The sequence below is a fragment of the Chelonia mydas genome, chromosome 5 (assembly GCF_015237465.2).
Source record: "Chelonia mydas isolate rCheMyd1 chromosome 5, rCheMyd1.pri.v2, whole genome shotgun sequence".
In the NCBI taxonomy this organism is placed as follows: Eukaryota; Metazoa; Chordata; order Testudines; family Cheloniidae; genus Chelonia; species Chelonia mydas.
Genome location: NC_051245.2, coordinates 46,771,841 through 46,788,673, shown reverse-complemented (window position 1 = coordinate 46,788,673; position 16,833 = coordinate 46,771,841). Strand labels below are relative to the sequence as shown.

Here is a 16,833-nt window from a genome sequence, read left to right as displayed (position 1 = left end):
AAGTACTTTCCCCACTTGCCATTAAGACGCAGATGAATAATTTTCACTCAGACTACCTCATCTTTGGGCAGTGTCCAAGCATGGAAAATTTCAGCCACACAAGGTGACCATTTTGAAAGTTACAAGCATACAAAAGCAAAGGGTTATAGCAGTAACTGCTTTGTGACCTAAACTACAGCCAATATATCAGGTACCAATAATATACTGCATGTAATTTTATAGATTCATACATTCCAAGGCCAGAAGGGACCACTGTGATAATTCAGTCTGAGCTCCTGTATAACACAGGAGACAGAACTTCCCCCATATAATTCCTAGATCATATCTTTTAGAAAAACACTCAATCTTGATTTAAAAAATGCTAGTGATGGATAAACCACTAAGACCATTGGTAAATTGTCCTGAAGGCTAATTACAGCACTTAAAAAATGTATGCCTTATTTCCAGTCCGAATTTGTCTAGCTTTGACTTCTAGCCATTGTATCATGTTATACCTTTCTCTGTTAGAGGATAGAGCCCACTATTAAATATTTGTTCCCCATGTAGTTACAGACTATAATCAAGTCACCCCTTAACCTTCTCTTTGTTAAGCTAAACAGATTAAGTTCTGAGTTTACCAAGAGCCATGTTTTCTAATTTTTTAATCATTCTCATGAATCTTCTCGGAATATTCTCTAATTTGTCAACATCCTTTCGAACTGTGGATGCCAGAACTGGACACACTATTCCAGCAGCGGTCACACCAGTGCTAAATAAAGGGGTAAAATAACCTCTCTACTCCTACTCAAGATTCCCCCATTTATGTACCTAAGGATCGCATTAACTCCTTTCGCCAGAGTGTCACACTGGGAGCTCACATTCAGCTGATTATCGACCTCCACCCCCCAAATCTTTTCCAGAATCACTACTTCCTACCTAATTATGGCTTACATTCTTTGTTCCTAGATGTAGACACTTACATTTAGCCATATTAAAACACATTGTTAAGATTGTGCCCAGCTTAACAAGCGATCCAGATTGCTCTTTATCATTGATCTGTCCTCTTCATTATTTATTACTCCCTCAATTTTTGTGCCATCTGCAAACTTTATCAGTGATGATTTTGTTTTTTCCCAGGTCTTTGATAAAAATGTTAAATAACGTAAGGCCAAGAACCGATCCCTGTGGGACTCCACTAGAAACACAACTGGTCAGTGATTCCCCACTTACAATTACACTTTGAGACCTATCGATTACAACTGTTCTTGAAGAGTTAAAATTGGCTATTTTGGCAAACTTTTATAAAGGAACATGATTTTCAAGTGATATCAACATAAAAAACGAGAAATGCAGAGAGACAATAATTTCTACATTTTTCAGTCCCATGATGACCAGATGCACACATTAAAACACAAACAAAATGTGGGGTGGATTTCATAATGGGCTGTCCCATACATCACAATCTAGTTTATATAGCAAATATCTCCCTGAAATGCAGATACAAAGAAACAGAATTACTGACAATTCCACCTCATCCTTTTAAAACATATTATGCAGTGAAATTAATTAGAGTTTGTATCTCCCTGAGTTTAGCTTTAATAGCTAACATTACAGCTTATACTTTCATGTAAAAAACATCAGCTTGCAAGCAATGGAACCATATCAGAAAAATTCTGTGGAGGCAAAGTTGCATCAACATACATAACATTACATGTTATATTATATCCTGCAAAGTTGGAGAAAGGGAGGACAAAAAAGGAAGACAATGGAGCATACAGACCTACCAAAAGTCAGGGGGGACAAAACGGGTGGTAAAGTGGGTAACTGCCCCACTTGTTCCATTGCAAATGACTCCTCTGCATTCAAGTGGCACTGGAAAAGGCTTTTTCCAATATTGTGGGATCCACCCTAAATATCTCTCATCGGTCTCAACAGCAAGGGTTTTCTGTATAGGATGAGGGGGATAGTGGGCTTAGTCTATTTACACTTAAAAGTTTTGCCAGCATAACTGTCAGTTTTGAATGTGGATGGGGAGAACCAAACCCTTACCAACATAGCTATGTCGGTAAAAGCCCTAGCATAAAGGCAAATTATTCTATTCGGGGAACGGTTTTAAACTATAATAGCAAAAGAACTCTTGCTTGTATAAGCTGTGTCTTCACTTGGGGTGTGGGTGTTGTCCGAATAATTCTCCCTGAATATGGACACTAGCAAACACGTAAATGCAGGCAGGGCCTAAAAATGCAGCTGATGAATGTTAATTCCATGATGACAGTTTCTACTGATAGAAGTGAGATGGAAAGAAAACTACTTTCTTTAGTAAAAACAGAATAGTTAAATCCTAGCACACCTCCTTGATTAGATTATTGTATTCAATCAATCGACCTTTTAATAAATAGTGTTCAGTGACAATTATTTCAGATAATAAAAAACGTATTTGCCACTATACATGAGCTTCCAAGCACAACTTCATACAGCTTTATAGTCTCATAACAAAATATTAAAATAAAGGGCATCTACGATCAAAATTCTACCTTCATTATTCTACCAGCATATCACTCCTAGTATGAATGCATCTTATATGGGCAAACTGCGCTCCGTCTGACATAGCTTATTCCAGTGGTCTCCCCCACTCCCTCCCTCCTCCCAAGTGAAATAAGCTATACTGGCAAAAGCACAGTTTTGCCCATAAGTTGCATCCACATTAGGGGTTTTGCTGGCACAGCTATTTCAGTCATAAATCACACCTGATCATACTCCAACCAACATCGTATTGCCAGCAAGAGTTCACAGTGTAGACCTGGAGTTAGGCACAACAGGAAATTTGAAGCTGCCAGGCTCACAACATTAACATTTACGTGCAGCCTTTAGTATTCAATATTCCAAAGTGAGAATCACAAAAGCAGTTGGTGAATGTTAGCAGAATACTGAAATGTGACTTAGAGAGCCTTGACCCTGTAATTGACTAGTAAAGTTATAGATTTAAAATGGTTTCATCAGTGAGGTATGAACAGCTACCATTCCTATACACATCATTAAGCTGTTTTGCTTGCTTTGCAAATCAACACATTATAACTATCTATATCAGTGGTTCTCAACCTATTTACCATCGTGGGCCATATCAACACAATATGTATACTACTTGTATGGCTCTGAGGACGTCACATTATCTGCAGCAACTGGGCCGCAAGTGGCCCACAGATTGAGAACCACTGTTCTAGATTTATATACCAGGCTTGTCACTATACTTTCTATAAGATAGGAATAATTGGAATAACCTATATCTGGAGAAAACTTGAGTTAATGCAAATTTAGAAGTACTTACATTTTTCCTTACTGCCATTACTATTATGCAAGAAATCTGCATCAGAACGCATTGTAGGAAAATCATCTTCATCATCTTCAACCACTAAATTTGAGAGAGAGATTATTTGCATGTCCAGCTAAGAAGCACATGACAGAAAAGGGTTCTTTTCAAATTCTTATTGAGCAGGAAAGTATTACTGTAGCATTTGGATGGTTGATCAGTATTTCCATATTTCCAAGTATTAATAAATACTTCTAAAGTTACTTTAATTTTGCATAGGAAACGTTTAGACTCTTGTTGCCTGGGGCCATAATTTGCTTAACAGTGACAGAAATGTAATATTGGAGTCCAGTGTAAAATACTGAATTGTTTTCCTTCTTTCTCTATTACAATAGATCCTCAGAGTTACGAACTGACTGGCCAACCACACATCTCATTTGGAATCGGAAGTACACAATCAGGCAGCAGAGACAAAAACAAAAAACCCCAAAACAAATAAACCCAAATACTATACAGCACAGTAGTGAGTTAAACATAAACTACTAAAACTATAAAGGGAAAGTTTTAAAAAAAGATTTGGCAAGGCAACTGTTTCTGTGCTTGTTTCATTTAAATTAAATATTAAAAGCAACATTTTTCTTCTGCATAGTAAAGTCTCAAAGCTGTATTAAGTCAATGTTCACTTGCAAACTTTTAAAAGAACCACCATAACGTTTTGTTCAGCGTTATGAACAACCTTCATTCCTCAGGTATTTGTAACTCTGAGATTCTACTGTACTAAATAAGCAACAAGGTACTAGAATTGTTCCAAGGTCCAGCATAGACTCAGACTTTAAGGTCAGAAGGGACCATTATGATCATCTAGTCTGACCTCCTGTACAATGCAGGCCACAGAATCTCACCCACCGAATCCTGTAACAAACCCCTGACCTATGTCTGAGCTACTGAAGTCCTCAAATCACGGTTTAAAGACTTCAAGGTGCAGAGAATCCTCTAGCAAGTGACCCATGCCCCACGCTGCAGAGGAAGGCGAAAAACCCCCAGGGCTTCTGCCAATCTGCCCTGGAGGAAAATTCCTTCCCGACCCCAAATATGGCGATCAGCTAAACCCTGAGCATCTGGGCAACACTCACCAGCCAGACAGATCTTGCTGGGGTCCCCATCAGCAGAAAGTCTGCTAAATGGAGGGTTGCACACGTACACACTGTCCACAACCTTGCCCCACTTTACTAGGGACTAAAGACAGTCAGCACAGCCATAAAACTAGAGGGCGTTTCAGAAGAGGGCACTCCTAGCACAATCAAGGATGCGCTGAAACCCCAATTAAGCAGGGCACTTAAGCATGTGCTTAAGTGCATGTGCTAAAATACTTTGCTTATTTGGGATATCAGAGCATCCTTAATTGTGCTCGGCGTGCCCTCTGGGTGTGTTTTGCTGAACTGGAGCCTGAGTCAATAGATCTCAGAAGTCTCTACCATGGGAGCAACTTTGACCATGTCCTCTCCTCAGCAGACAGAACCTCACCATTGCTTTCCTACTGAATTTCGTCCAAGAATTTTAACCACACAAATATTATCACATTTTATTTAATATGGCAAACAGTTTGTCTTCTGACAAAAAGCTAATATTAAAGCATGAAACTCAAAATATATACTGGAATTTCAATATTGCTGATTTTACGAATGTTATCACTTTTCAGCAGAATTTCTGCCACCAGAAGGCTCATATTTCAAATTTAAACTAAAATTACACACACACTTTCTGGAAATTTAATGAGAAAGGCCTCCATGCATCTGATGAAGTGGGTTCTAGCACATGAAAGCTTATGCCCAAATAAATTTGTCAGTCTCTATGGTGCCACAAGGACCCCTCGTTGTTTTTGCTGATACAGACTAACATGGCTACCACTCTGAAACCTGCTACCATACTTTGTGAACTTTCAGAATGCTGAAGTGAGAAGGTAGTTTTCTTTTGAGTGATTTGTTAACTTCTTGGCCTTTATGGGTTTAAGACAAATTGCCTTAGTTAAACCAACCAAATACTGCCTAAGAATGGCAGCTCAGATTTGAGAAATAATCCATTATTCCAAGTATCATTTCAATTTGTCATAACAAAGGTGAAGGATGCAATATCAAATATAAACGTGACTGCCATCTTTTGTGGGTTTAAGCTAATCTTTTTAAAGTGAACTACCAACAGTTCAATGCTACAGGCTCAGATGATCTCTTAACACTTCAATGATGTTGAAAGCTACCAGTTCAAGATATGTTTAAAAGCTTTGGGGTTCTGAGCTGCAAGGTCAAAATCCACCCTTTAAAAAAGACATGGTTAACAATGCTCTCATCATATAATTTGGTCTGGCTGACTACACACTATGGTGAACAATACATTAAAATACCTAGATAGTGTTTGATCCTGTCTGCACTGTTTTAATTGTTATGGATGCCACTATTTTGAAACTGGATTCCACAACATGGTAGCTTTCTGTAGCGAAGACAATACAGTAAGTAATTTTATTTAGTTTATTTACCTTTATCCCTCTGAAGTTCATCCTTGGAGACTGCATCTGCACAGGCATCAAAATATTTCTGTAAAGTATCAACCTGTCTACAGAGGATATCTCTGAAGGTTTCCATTTCAGCAAGCTTCTCACGCAAGCTATGACCTTTCTGGAAATACGGAAGAAAAGCCTCAAGTAACACTACAGTTTATAATGGAAAAATATAGTAATAAATATACAAAATAAAAATAGTGTAAGAGTTGTATTTCAAGCACTCACTGCTACCTATAAACACTTCCAATAACATTCCATAAATGTTAAAAGTAATTACTGCATTTTATAGCACCATGTTATTGTGTCATAGGTGTTGGACCTAATGCACTTACAGTAGAATCTCAGTTATGAACTGACCAGTCAACTACACATCTCATTTGGAATCAGAAGTATGCAATCAGGCAGCAGCAGAAACGGAAAGAAAGAGCAAATACGGTACAGTACTGTTAAATGTAAACTATTAAAAAAATAAAGGGAAAACGGCATTTTTCATCTGCATAGTAAAGTTTCCAAGCTGTAGTAAGTCAATGGTCAGTTGTAAATTTTTGAAAGAACCACCATAATGTTTTGTTCAGAGCTACGACTATTTCAGAGTTATGAACAACCTCCATTCCCGAGGTGTTCGTAACTCTGAGGTTCTACTGTAATAGTTTACACAGTCCATTTCCTTGTCTCTGGATTTTCTCTATAGTATATTTTCTAATATTTTGTTCACTCTACCTTGCGGAGTCCCAAATTGAGAGACTACTGCCTCCTATACCTTGGGTAAACAGGTTCTTACTTTCAAATGCTGGACATTTTTATAGCTCTGAGATACAGAAATTCAGAAATGAACAGTACTATAAGATATTACACTGTTTCAAGAGAATTAAAATGTTAGTTGAATTATAATATGTGAGGCTTTCCACAATAAAGGCTATGATGTGCATGAAATATACACACTAGGTCAGTTTTCAGAGTAGCAGCCGTGCTAGTCTGTATTTGCAAAAAGAAAAGGAGTACTTGTGGCACCTTAGAGACTAACAAATTTATTTGAGCATAAGCTTTCGTGAGCTACAGCTCACTTCATCGGATGCATTCAGTGGAAAATACAGTGGGGAGATTTATATACACAGAGAACATGAAACAATGGGTGTTACCATACACACTGTAACGAGAATGATCAGGTAAGGTGAGCTATTACCAGCAGGAGAGCGTGGGGGAGGGGAGGAACCTTTTGTAGTGATAATCAAGGTGGGCCATTTCCAGCAGTTGACAAGAACGTCTGAGGAACAGTGGGGAGTGGGGGGGGGGGGGGGGGGGGGAAATAAACATGGGGAAATAGTTTTACTTTGTGTAATGATCCATCCATTCCCAGTCTCTATTCAAGCCTAAGTTAATTGTATCCAGTTTGCAAATTAATTCCAATTCAGCAGTCTCTCGTTGGAATCTGGTTTTGAAGTTTTTTTTTGTTGAAGAATTGCCACTTTTAGGTCTGTAATCGAGTGACCAGAGAGATTGAAGTGTTCTCCAAATGGTTTTTGAATGTTATAATTCTTGATGTCTGATTTGTGTCCATTTACTCTTTGACATAGAGACGGTCTAGTCTGGCCAATGTACATGGCAGAGGGGCATTGCTGGCACATGATAGCATATATTACATTGGTAGATGTGCAGGTGAACGAGCCTCTGATAGTGTGGCTGATGTGATTAGGCCCTATGATGGTGTCCCCTGAATAGATATGTGGACACAGTTGGCAACGGGCTTTGTTGCAAGGATAGGTTCCTGGGTTAGTGGTTCTGTTGTGTGGTGTGTGGTTGCTGGTGAGTATTTGCTTCAGGTTGGGGGGCTGTCTGTAAGCAAGGACTGGCCTGTCTCCCAAGATCTGTGAGAGTGATGGGTCATCCTTCAGGATAGGTTGTAGATCCTTGATGATGCATTGGCATTTAGTTGGCGTTCTGTTATTTTCTTTGTTGGGCCTGTCCTGTAGTAGGTAACTTCTGGGTACTCTTCTGGCTCTGTCAATCTGTTTCTTCACTTCAGCAGGTGGGTATTGTAGTTGTAAGAACGCTTGATAGAGATCTTGTAGGTGTTTGTCTCTGTCTGAGGGGTTGGAGCAAATGTGGTTGTATCGTAGAGCTTGGCTGTAGACAATGGATCGTGTGGTGTGGTCTGGATGAAAGCTGGAGGCATGTAGGTAGGAATAGCAGTCAGTAGCTTTCCGGTATAGGGTGGTATTTATGTGACCATCGCTTATTAGCACTGTAGTGTCCAGGAAGTGGATCTCTTGTGTGGACTGGTCCAGGCTGAGGTTGATGGTGGGATGGAAATTGTTGAAATCATGATGGGATTCCTCAAGAGCTTCTTTTCCATGGGTCCAGATGATGATGATGATGTCATCAATGTAGCGTAAGTAGAGTAGGGGCATTAGGGGACGAGAGCTGAGGAAGCATTGTTCTAAGTCAGCCGTAAAAATGTTGGCATGCTGTGGGGCCATGTGGGTACGCATAGCAGTGCCGCTGATTTGAAGGTATACATTGTCCCCAAATGTGAAATAGTTATGAGTGAGGACAAAGTCACAAAGTTCAGCCACCAGGTTTGCCGTGACATTATCGGGCATAGTGTTCCTGATGGCTTGTAGTCCATCTTTGTGTGGAATGTTGGTGTAGAGGGCTTCTACATCCATAGTGGCCAGGATGGTGTTTTCAGGAAGATCACTGATGGATTGTAGTTTCCTCAGGAAGTCAGTAGTGTCTCGAAGATAGCTGGGAGTGCTGGTAGTGTAGGGCCTGAGGACGGAGTCTACATAGCCAGACTATCCTGCTGTCAGGGTGCCAATGCCTGAGATGATGGGGCATCCAGGATATCCAGGTTTACGGATCTTGGGTAGCAGATAGGGGGTGTGTCTGTGCGGATTTGTTCTTGTGCTTTGTCAGGGAGTTTCTTGAGCAGATGGTGTAGTTTCTTTTGGTAACCCTCAGTGGGATCAGAGGGTAATGACTTGTAGAAAGTGGTGTTGGAGAGCTGCCTAGCAGCCTCTTGTTCATATTCCGACCTATTCATGATGACGACAGCACCTCCTTTGTCAGCCTTTTTGATTATGATGTGAGTTGTTTCTGAGGCTGTGGATGGCATTGTGTTCTGCACGGCTGAGGTTATGGGACAAGTGATGCTGCTTTTCCACAATTTCAGCCCGTGCACATCGGCGGAAGCACTCTATGTAGAAGTCCCGTCTGTTGTTTCGATCTTCAGGAGGAGTCCACCCAGAATCCTCCTTTTTGTAGTCTTGGTAGGAAGCTCTCTGTGGGTTAGTATGTTGTTCAGAGGTGTGTTGGAAATATTCCTTGAGTTGGAGGCGTTGAAAATAGGATTCTAGGTCATCACTCCTGCTGGTAATAGCTCACCTTAGCTGATCACTCTTGTTACAGTCTGTATGGTAACACCCATTGTTTCATGTTCTCTGTGTATATAAATCTCCCCACTGTATTTTCCACTGAACGTATCCGATGAAGTGAGCTGTAGCTCACGAAAGCTTATGCTCAAATAAATTTGTTAGTCTCTAAGGTGCCACAAGTACTCCTTTTCTTTACACTAGGCCAGTGGTTCTCAACCAGGGGTCTAGGACCCCCTGTGGGACCGCGAGCAGGTTTCAGGAGGTCTGCCAAGCATGGCCAGCGTTACACTTGCTAGGGCCCAGGGCAGAAAGCTGAAGCCCTGCCGTGCAGGACTGCAGCCCATGGCCCTGAACCTCAACACCCGGGACTAAAGCCGAAGCCTGAGCAACTTAGGTTCCTGGTGCCTCCTGTGGCATGGGGCCCCAGGCAATTGCCCTGCTTCCTAACCCTTAATGCTGGCCCTGGCTTTTATATGGAGAAAAACAGTTGTTGTGGCACAGGTGGGCCGTGGAGTTTTTATAGCGCGGGGGGGGGGGGGGGGGGGACCTCAAAAAAACAAAGATTGAGAACCTTTGCACTGGGCAGTTAAGGTTTCCTGGCTCCCACTCCAGTGCACTTTCCTCTAAGTTATAGGGCATCTTGTAGGACAATCTCTGGAAACAATGCAGATGCCCTTCAGTGACAATGTCACTGCTAAATATGATTGGTTACTCCTGGCATGCTTTAATAATGTTTAAACAGGTAAACTGTTATACCAGCAAACTTTCCATGTATAAAACGGATATTGGAGTAATTGGTACACATGAAGCAAAGTCTGGAGTATTTCTGATTTCTCACAGAAGGGTTCCAAAAAAGGAGAGATAAGTTTCAACGAGTGGTTATTTTTGAATTCTTATTTTCTCTGTATTAACCATTTTTCATCAAGCCATCATGAACTCCTCAAATGATCTTCAAAGTTTATATCTGTGTTCTGTTTACTGCTACTTAGAAGATTTTAACAAAATAAGTGTTTAAGCCGTCTCTTAAACTGAAATCTCAGCTGCTATCAGCTCAACCGTAACCTAATTAAATACTTGAAAAACACTGCTAGTTTCAGCATAAAAGTTCTTCACTCTATACTAGGGCTTTCAAACAATTAAAAAACATTAATCACAATAAATCGCAGTTTTAATCACACTGTTAAACAGTAAGAAAATGCCATTTATTTAAATATTTGTGGATGTTTTCTACATTTTCAAATATATTGATTTCAATTACAACACAGAATACAAAGTGTACAGTGATCACTTTGCAAATATTTATAATAAAAATAGTATACTATAAAAAGAAACAAAAGATAGTATTTTTCAGTTCACCTCATTCAAGTACTGTAGTGCAATCTCTATCCTGAAAGTGCAACTTACAAATGTAGAATTCATTTTTTTACATAACTACACTCAACAATGTAATACTTTAGAGCCCACAAGTCCACTCAGTCCTACTTCTTGTTCAGCCACTTGCTAAGACAAACAAGTTCATTTGCATTTACAGGCGATAATGGTACCCACTTCTTATTTACAATGTCACCTGAAAGTGAGAACACGTGTTTGCATGATACTGTTGTAGCCAGCATTGTCAAGTGTTTATGTGCCAGATATGCTAAACATTCATATGCCTCATCATGCTTCGACCACCATTCCAGAGGACATGCTTCCATGCTGATGATGCTAGTTACAAAAAAAATGTTTTAATTAAATTTGTTACTGAATTCCTTGGGGGAGAATTGTATGTCTCCTGCTCCAAGCTTCTACCCGCATTCTGCCATATATTTAGTGTTATGGCAGTCTCTGATAACAACCCAGCATGTGTTGTTCAATTTAAGAACACTTGCACTGCAGATTTGACAAAATGCGAAGGCACCAATATGAGATTTCTAAAAGGTAGCTATAGCACTTGACCCAAAACGTTTAAGAATCTGAAGTGCATTCCAAAATCTGAGAGGGACGAGGTGTGGAGCATGCTGTCAGAAGTCTTAAAAGAGCAACACTCCGATGCAGAAACTACAGAAACTGAACCCCAAAAAAGAAAATCAACCTTCTGTTGGTGGCATCTGACTCAGATGATGAAAATGAATGTGCATCAGTCTGCACTGCTTTGCATCATTATCAAGCAGAACCCGTCAACAGCATAGAAACGTGCCCTCTGGAATGGTGGTTGAAGCATTCAAGGGCATACAAGCATTTAACATACTTGGCACGTAAAGACTTTGCAATGCCAGCTACAACAGTGCCATGCGAATGCCTGTTTTCACTTTCAAGTGACATTGTAAACAAGAAGCAGGCAGCATTATCGCCTGTAAATGCAAACAACCTTGTTTGTCTTAGCAAGTGGCTGAACAAGACGTAGGACTGAGTGGACTTGTGGGCTCTAAAATTTTACATTGTTTTACTGTTGAGTGCAGTTACGTAAAAAAATTAATTCTACATTTGTAAACTGCACTTTCACAATAAAGAGATTGCACTACAGTACTTGTATGAGGTGAACTGAAAAATATTTCTTGTTTATTTTTAGTGCAAATATTTGTAATAAAAAATATAAACTGAGCACTGTTCACTTTGTGCTGCAAAATCAAAATATTTGAAAAATGTAGAAAAAGATCCAAAAAATAAATTATAAATTTCAATTGGCATTCTATTATTGTTTAACAGCGTGATTAAAATGGCAATTAATCACCATTTTTTTAATCGAGTGAATTTGTTTTGAGTTAATCACTCGAGTTAACTGCAATTAATTGACAGCCCCACTCTATACTCTACACAGATTAATTTCTATCCCTTTTCTTTCTGTGATGCTCTTCCCAAGTGTTGTTTCCTCATCAAAAACTACTGCCCAGCAAGGCTAAAATGGTAAACATTTATAATAGTAAGATGCCTCTTTTGTTAGTTTCTTTCCAATTTATTTCAGCCAAATTTGTTCCTATCAAGGGAACTGCAGTCCTCTTCAATTAGAGTCCTGCTGTTCAGTGTCATGCCAGAAGAGACAAGTGAAGTGTTCCCACAGATTTGACTGCTTCCTACTGGAGAAACATACCTTTTAAAAACTGACAATAGAGCATGGAGACACGTGGACACTTACTGTATCACCCCTCTATTATCACATATTGAACTAAGCAACACTTAGAATCATAGAATATCAGGGTTGGAAGGGACCTCAGGAGGTCATCTAGTCCAACCCCCTGCTCAAAGCAGGACCAATCCCCAGTTTTTGCCCCAGATCCCTAAATGGCCCCCTCAAGGATTGAACTCACAACCCTGGGTTTAGCAGGCCAATGATCAAACCACTGAGCTATCCCTCCCCCCTTAAAATGGGATCCACATCCATCAGCTAGGCCTGTGATCAATCATAGAATATCAGGGTTGGAAGGGACCTCAGGAGGTCATCTAGTCCAACCCCCTGCTCAAAGCAGGACCAATCCCCAATTTTTGCCCCGATCCCTAAATGGCCCCCTCAAGGATTGAACTCACAACCCTGGGTTTAGCAGGCTAATGCTCAAACCACTGAGCTATCCCTTCAAAATGATAAGTAATCAAAGTATCTTTACTGATATTTCATTTTATATTGCTACAGATGAACAGAGTTAGAGTCATGGTTCTCTTTACATGTACATTCTTTTTCAGAAGTGTCTCCCCTTTGTTCACGAATCATATTTATAAAATGTCACTCACTAACCTTGAATGATGAGGTGGATGTAGCAGAATATCCACTTGCTCCAGACACCAGAGACACCATGGAGCCATGGCGCCGTAAACTTGACTCCGATCCATAGCCAGATTCAGTCTAAAAAAAAAATGTAATAAGCCTTTTAATAATGAAGAAACCATGAAGGAAAATCAATATTTCCTCTAAAACTGGCCAAATAGTTACTTACCAGGAAGTAGCATGGGCTTAGTGACAAACTATTTTTGCAATCAAAGCATTGCATAAAGCATGCAACTAGGATAAGGAAGGAATTTTTTGACTTTCTAGTTTGACACCACTGTTTACCCAAGATCATGATTAAAGAAAATTTACAGCTCATTCATGTTACATTATTCCTCAAAAGTGCACAGTATTTCTGGGTATATAAAATATTTGTAAAAATTTGGAGGGGCTGCACAAATTCAGCAAGAGCAATATATGAAATACAACACTGCTTTTCAACATCTGAACTGGGGTAAACCAAATATAATTTTGTCGTCAGGAAAAAAGATTCACCATTTTTTGGACATTTAAATCCTAACACAACCAATTTACATAATATTCCACAAGGAAACTACAGTAATCTATGATTATTTACAGGCACTAACACACAGCTTCATACTGTGAAGAGGAAAGCAGCCTCAGAGTCAACCCTTCCAACAGTTTGAATACTGCCACTTCATTCTTATGAAGGTATTATTTATCCCTGTAATTCTGGAGGAGTCCGTGGAAAAAAAGTAAAAGGTTTGTCTGCAGATTTTTGTTAGTGCCCAAAAATCTCACTCAGGTACAAGACTCCATATTCTGCTAGGTGCTGAACACTACCCACACACCTGGGAAGACAACTTCTGCACTGAAGAATTACATTCTTATTTAAGAGATGAGATACATGATAAACAGGAAACAAAAGAAAGAGGAAAAGGGTAATAGTAACAAGTTCACATGATCACATATTCGTTACCCTTTAACTTGACTTGGTGGATATGAATTTAAAGTGATTTGTCTTGACCTATCATTAGTTCACTGATTTCTCATAGGCGTAACTGCAGAAGCAGGTCTTGAAAAGGGAACTGAAGATAGATAATAGTGGCTGTAAGTACTAATTCAAGGGCAACGTTCCATGAATAAGGAGTGGCATGACAGTAAACAGTGAGAAGCAGACAAATAGGTGGTCAAAGACAATGTCTAATGTGACAAGAGAACCTCGAAACAAGTAGATAGAGACAGCACTGAGAAGAGCCTTGGAGATGAAGGCAAGAAGCTTGAATCTGAGGTGATGGAAAATGAACAGACTCTAGAAATGTTGGTGGAAATCTTTGCCATCTTGAAGTTTTCTTATAACCATATACCACTGTATGTTATGAAATCAGAGAAGAAAAATGTTATTTCAGTTGAGAGATTCCCCCGCCCACCCCCTTGCCCCCATCTCATAGACTTTAAAGTCAGAAGGGACCATTGTGATCATCTAGTCTGACCTCCTGCACATTGCAGGCCACAGAACTTCACCCACCCACTCCTGTAATAGATGCTTAATCTCTGGTTGAGTTACTGAAGTCCTCAAATCATGGTTTAAAGACATCAAGTTACAGAGACTTCACCATTTACACAAGTTTAAACCTGACAATGACCTATGACCCGTGCTGCAGAGGATGGTGAAAAAACCTCAGGGTCTCTGCCAATCTAACCCAGGGGAAAATTCCTTCCCGACTTCAAATATGGAGATCAGTTAGACCCTGAGCATGTCAGCAAGACCCACCAGCCAGACACCTAGGAAAGAATTCTCTGTAGTAACTTAATGCTCTCCCCATCTAGTGGCCTGTCTCCAGCCGTTGGATATTTTAGCTACTGCCATTCCCCTATGGGCAACATGCCATTGTAGACAGTCCCATCATACCAACCCCTCCATACATTTATCAATCTCAGTCTTGAAGCCAGTTAGGTTCCCCTCCCCCACACTGCTTCCCTCTGAAGGCTGTTCCAGAACTTCCCTCCTCTCATGGTTAGAAAATCTCATCTAATTTCAAGCCTAAACTTGGACAATTTATATTCATTTGTTCTTGTTCCCTCATTGGTGCTTAACTTAAACACCTCTCTCTCCCTGGTATTTTTCCCTCTGATGTATTTTAGAAAGCAATCATATCTCCCCTCAGCCTTCTTTTGGTTAGGCTAAACAAGCCAAGCTCTTTGAGTCTCCTCTCATAAGGCAGATTTTTCCATTCTTCGGATCATTCTAGTAGCCCTTCTCTGCACCTATTCCAATTTGAATTCATCTTTCTTAAACATGGGAGACCAGAATTGCATACAGTATTCCAGATGAGGTCTCACCAGTACCTTGTATAATGGCACTAATACTTCCCTGTGTCTACTGGAAATACCTCCCCTGATGCAGCATAGCATTGCATCAGCCTTTTTTCACAGCTGCATCACATTGAGGGCTCAGTCATCTTGTGATCAACCAACAAACACAGGTCTGTGTCCTCCTTTGTCACTTCCAACTGAAATCCCCAGATTATAGCAAAATTCTTGTTGTTACCTGGATTCTTGCACTGATGCACACACATTTTGTTTCTGCTTGGCTTCATCCAGATTTCTCACCTGATTAGGTACAGTCATTTTACTCCCAATATCGCCTTTCTGATGGTCACGGTCAGTGGCATTAGCAATATCTTTCTTTTTGTTGTCCATTTCTCTACCTTCTGTTGTTCCTTTCTCAATTGCTGTATCCTTTTACTTGATTTTCCTTCCACTCAATATTAGAATCAGGTGTGAAAATTACACGAGCATCTCCCAACATCCTCCCCAAAATTCCTAGTTCAAAGCTCTTTTAATCAGTTGTGCCAGCTTCCATCCCAGAAGCCTATTATCCTTACTATTCAGGTGCAACTCATATGAACAGACCTCTGTCCATGAATGCCTCCTAGTGGTCAGACATCCTATTATAGCACCATTGTCTGAGCCATCTGTTGAGCATCATAATCTTGTCTTGCCCTCATTCTCCTCCTCTAGGATCCCACTGAACATCACCTGGGCCTCCATTTCTTTAAGCATCATCCCCAGCCTGGCATAGTGTTCGTTGATGCCTCCCGGTAAGAATCTAACAGTATAATTTGTTCCCACATGAAGGACAAACAGTGTATTATTTCCCACTCCCATTAGGATCTGTGATAGTCTCAGGTTCACATCCCATATCTCGGCTCACAGAAGACAACAAACCCTTCTGTTCTCTGGATCAACTCTGGTGAAGAAGCTTGTCTGTTCTTCTTAGTAGGGAATCCACACTTATGTACACCTGCCTCTTCATGATATGGGTGCAATTCTCTGGGCTTTCCCTTTCTGTTCTGTCTGGCTGCAGTCGTCTTGTCTTCTATTCTCCCTTGCAACCTGTGAGTCACCCTCTATCCTCCTCAGCTCCAAACTCAGCCTATCTCCATTGTCTCTTTCCCCCTTCTTGTGGGACTCGCCTCTTCTCTTCTTCCTTGCTCTCCCATCTTGGAGCAAGGCAGAGGAAAAGCCACATGCCTCCGCGGGCCACTTTCTTCATGCAGAAGTCTACCCTCACGGTACCGCTGTCCAGCATGCATCTGCAAGTCTAGAATTTTTCCTTCAGCCGCCTCTTTCCTTTCCTCCATCACTCGCTCAAATCCCCTTCTAAAACTTAACCATTGTTTCTTGCTGCATCTCCAAACATCGGATCTTCTCGTCCATCAGATCTATCAGGCGGCACTTCATACAAATGAAGCACCTTTCAGGTACCCTCTCCAGAATAATATACCTCCCGCTATTTCCACATCCAGTCATCTTCATTACCTATTTTATTCTTTGCGTCTCTGTAGCTGTCATAGCCTTCCCTTCTAAACTCCTGTCAAGAAGAAGAAAACACTCATGTACACCCTCCCTCAAA

The 16,833-nt window shown here is 40.4% G+C and overlaps 1 protein-coding gene across 13 annotated transcripts in view; it reads right to left on the bottom strand.

Annotated features, from left to right (window-relative positions):
• CERT1 (ceramide transporter 1) overlaps positions 1 to 16,833 on the bottom strand; it is a 156,552-nt gene that overhangs the window by 50,792 nt on the left and 88,927 nt on the right. For all 13 annotated transcript variants that reach the window (XM_027826908.3, XM_043547187.1, XM_043547191.1 and 10 more), the window contains 3 exons: positions 12,924 to 13,031; positions 5,817 to 5,955; positions 3,305 to 3,388 (listed from right to left, as the gene is read on the bottom strand). In XM_027826908.3, coding sequence (XP_027682709.1) covers positions 3,305 to 3,388; positions 5,817 to 5,955; positions 12,924 to 13,031 — 331 coding nt within the window. The remainder of the gene's footprint in view (positions 1 to 3,304; positions 3,389 to 5,816; positions 5,956 to 12,923; positions 13,032 to 16,833) is intronic.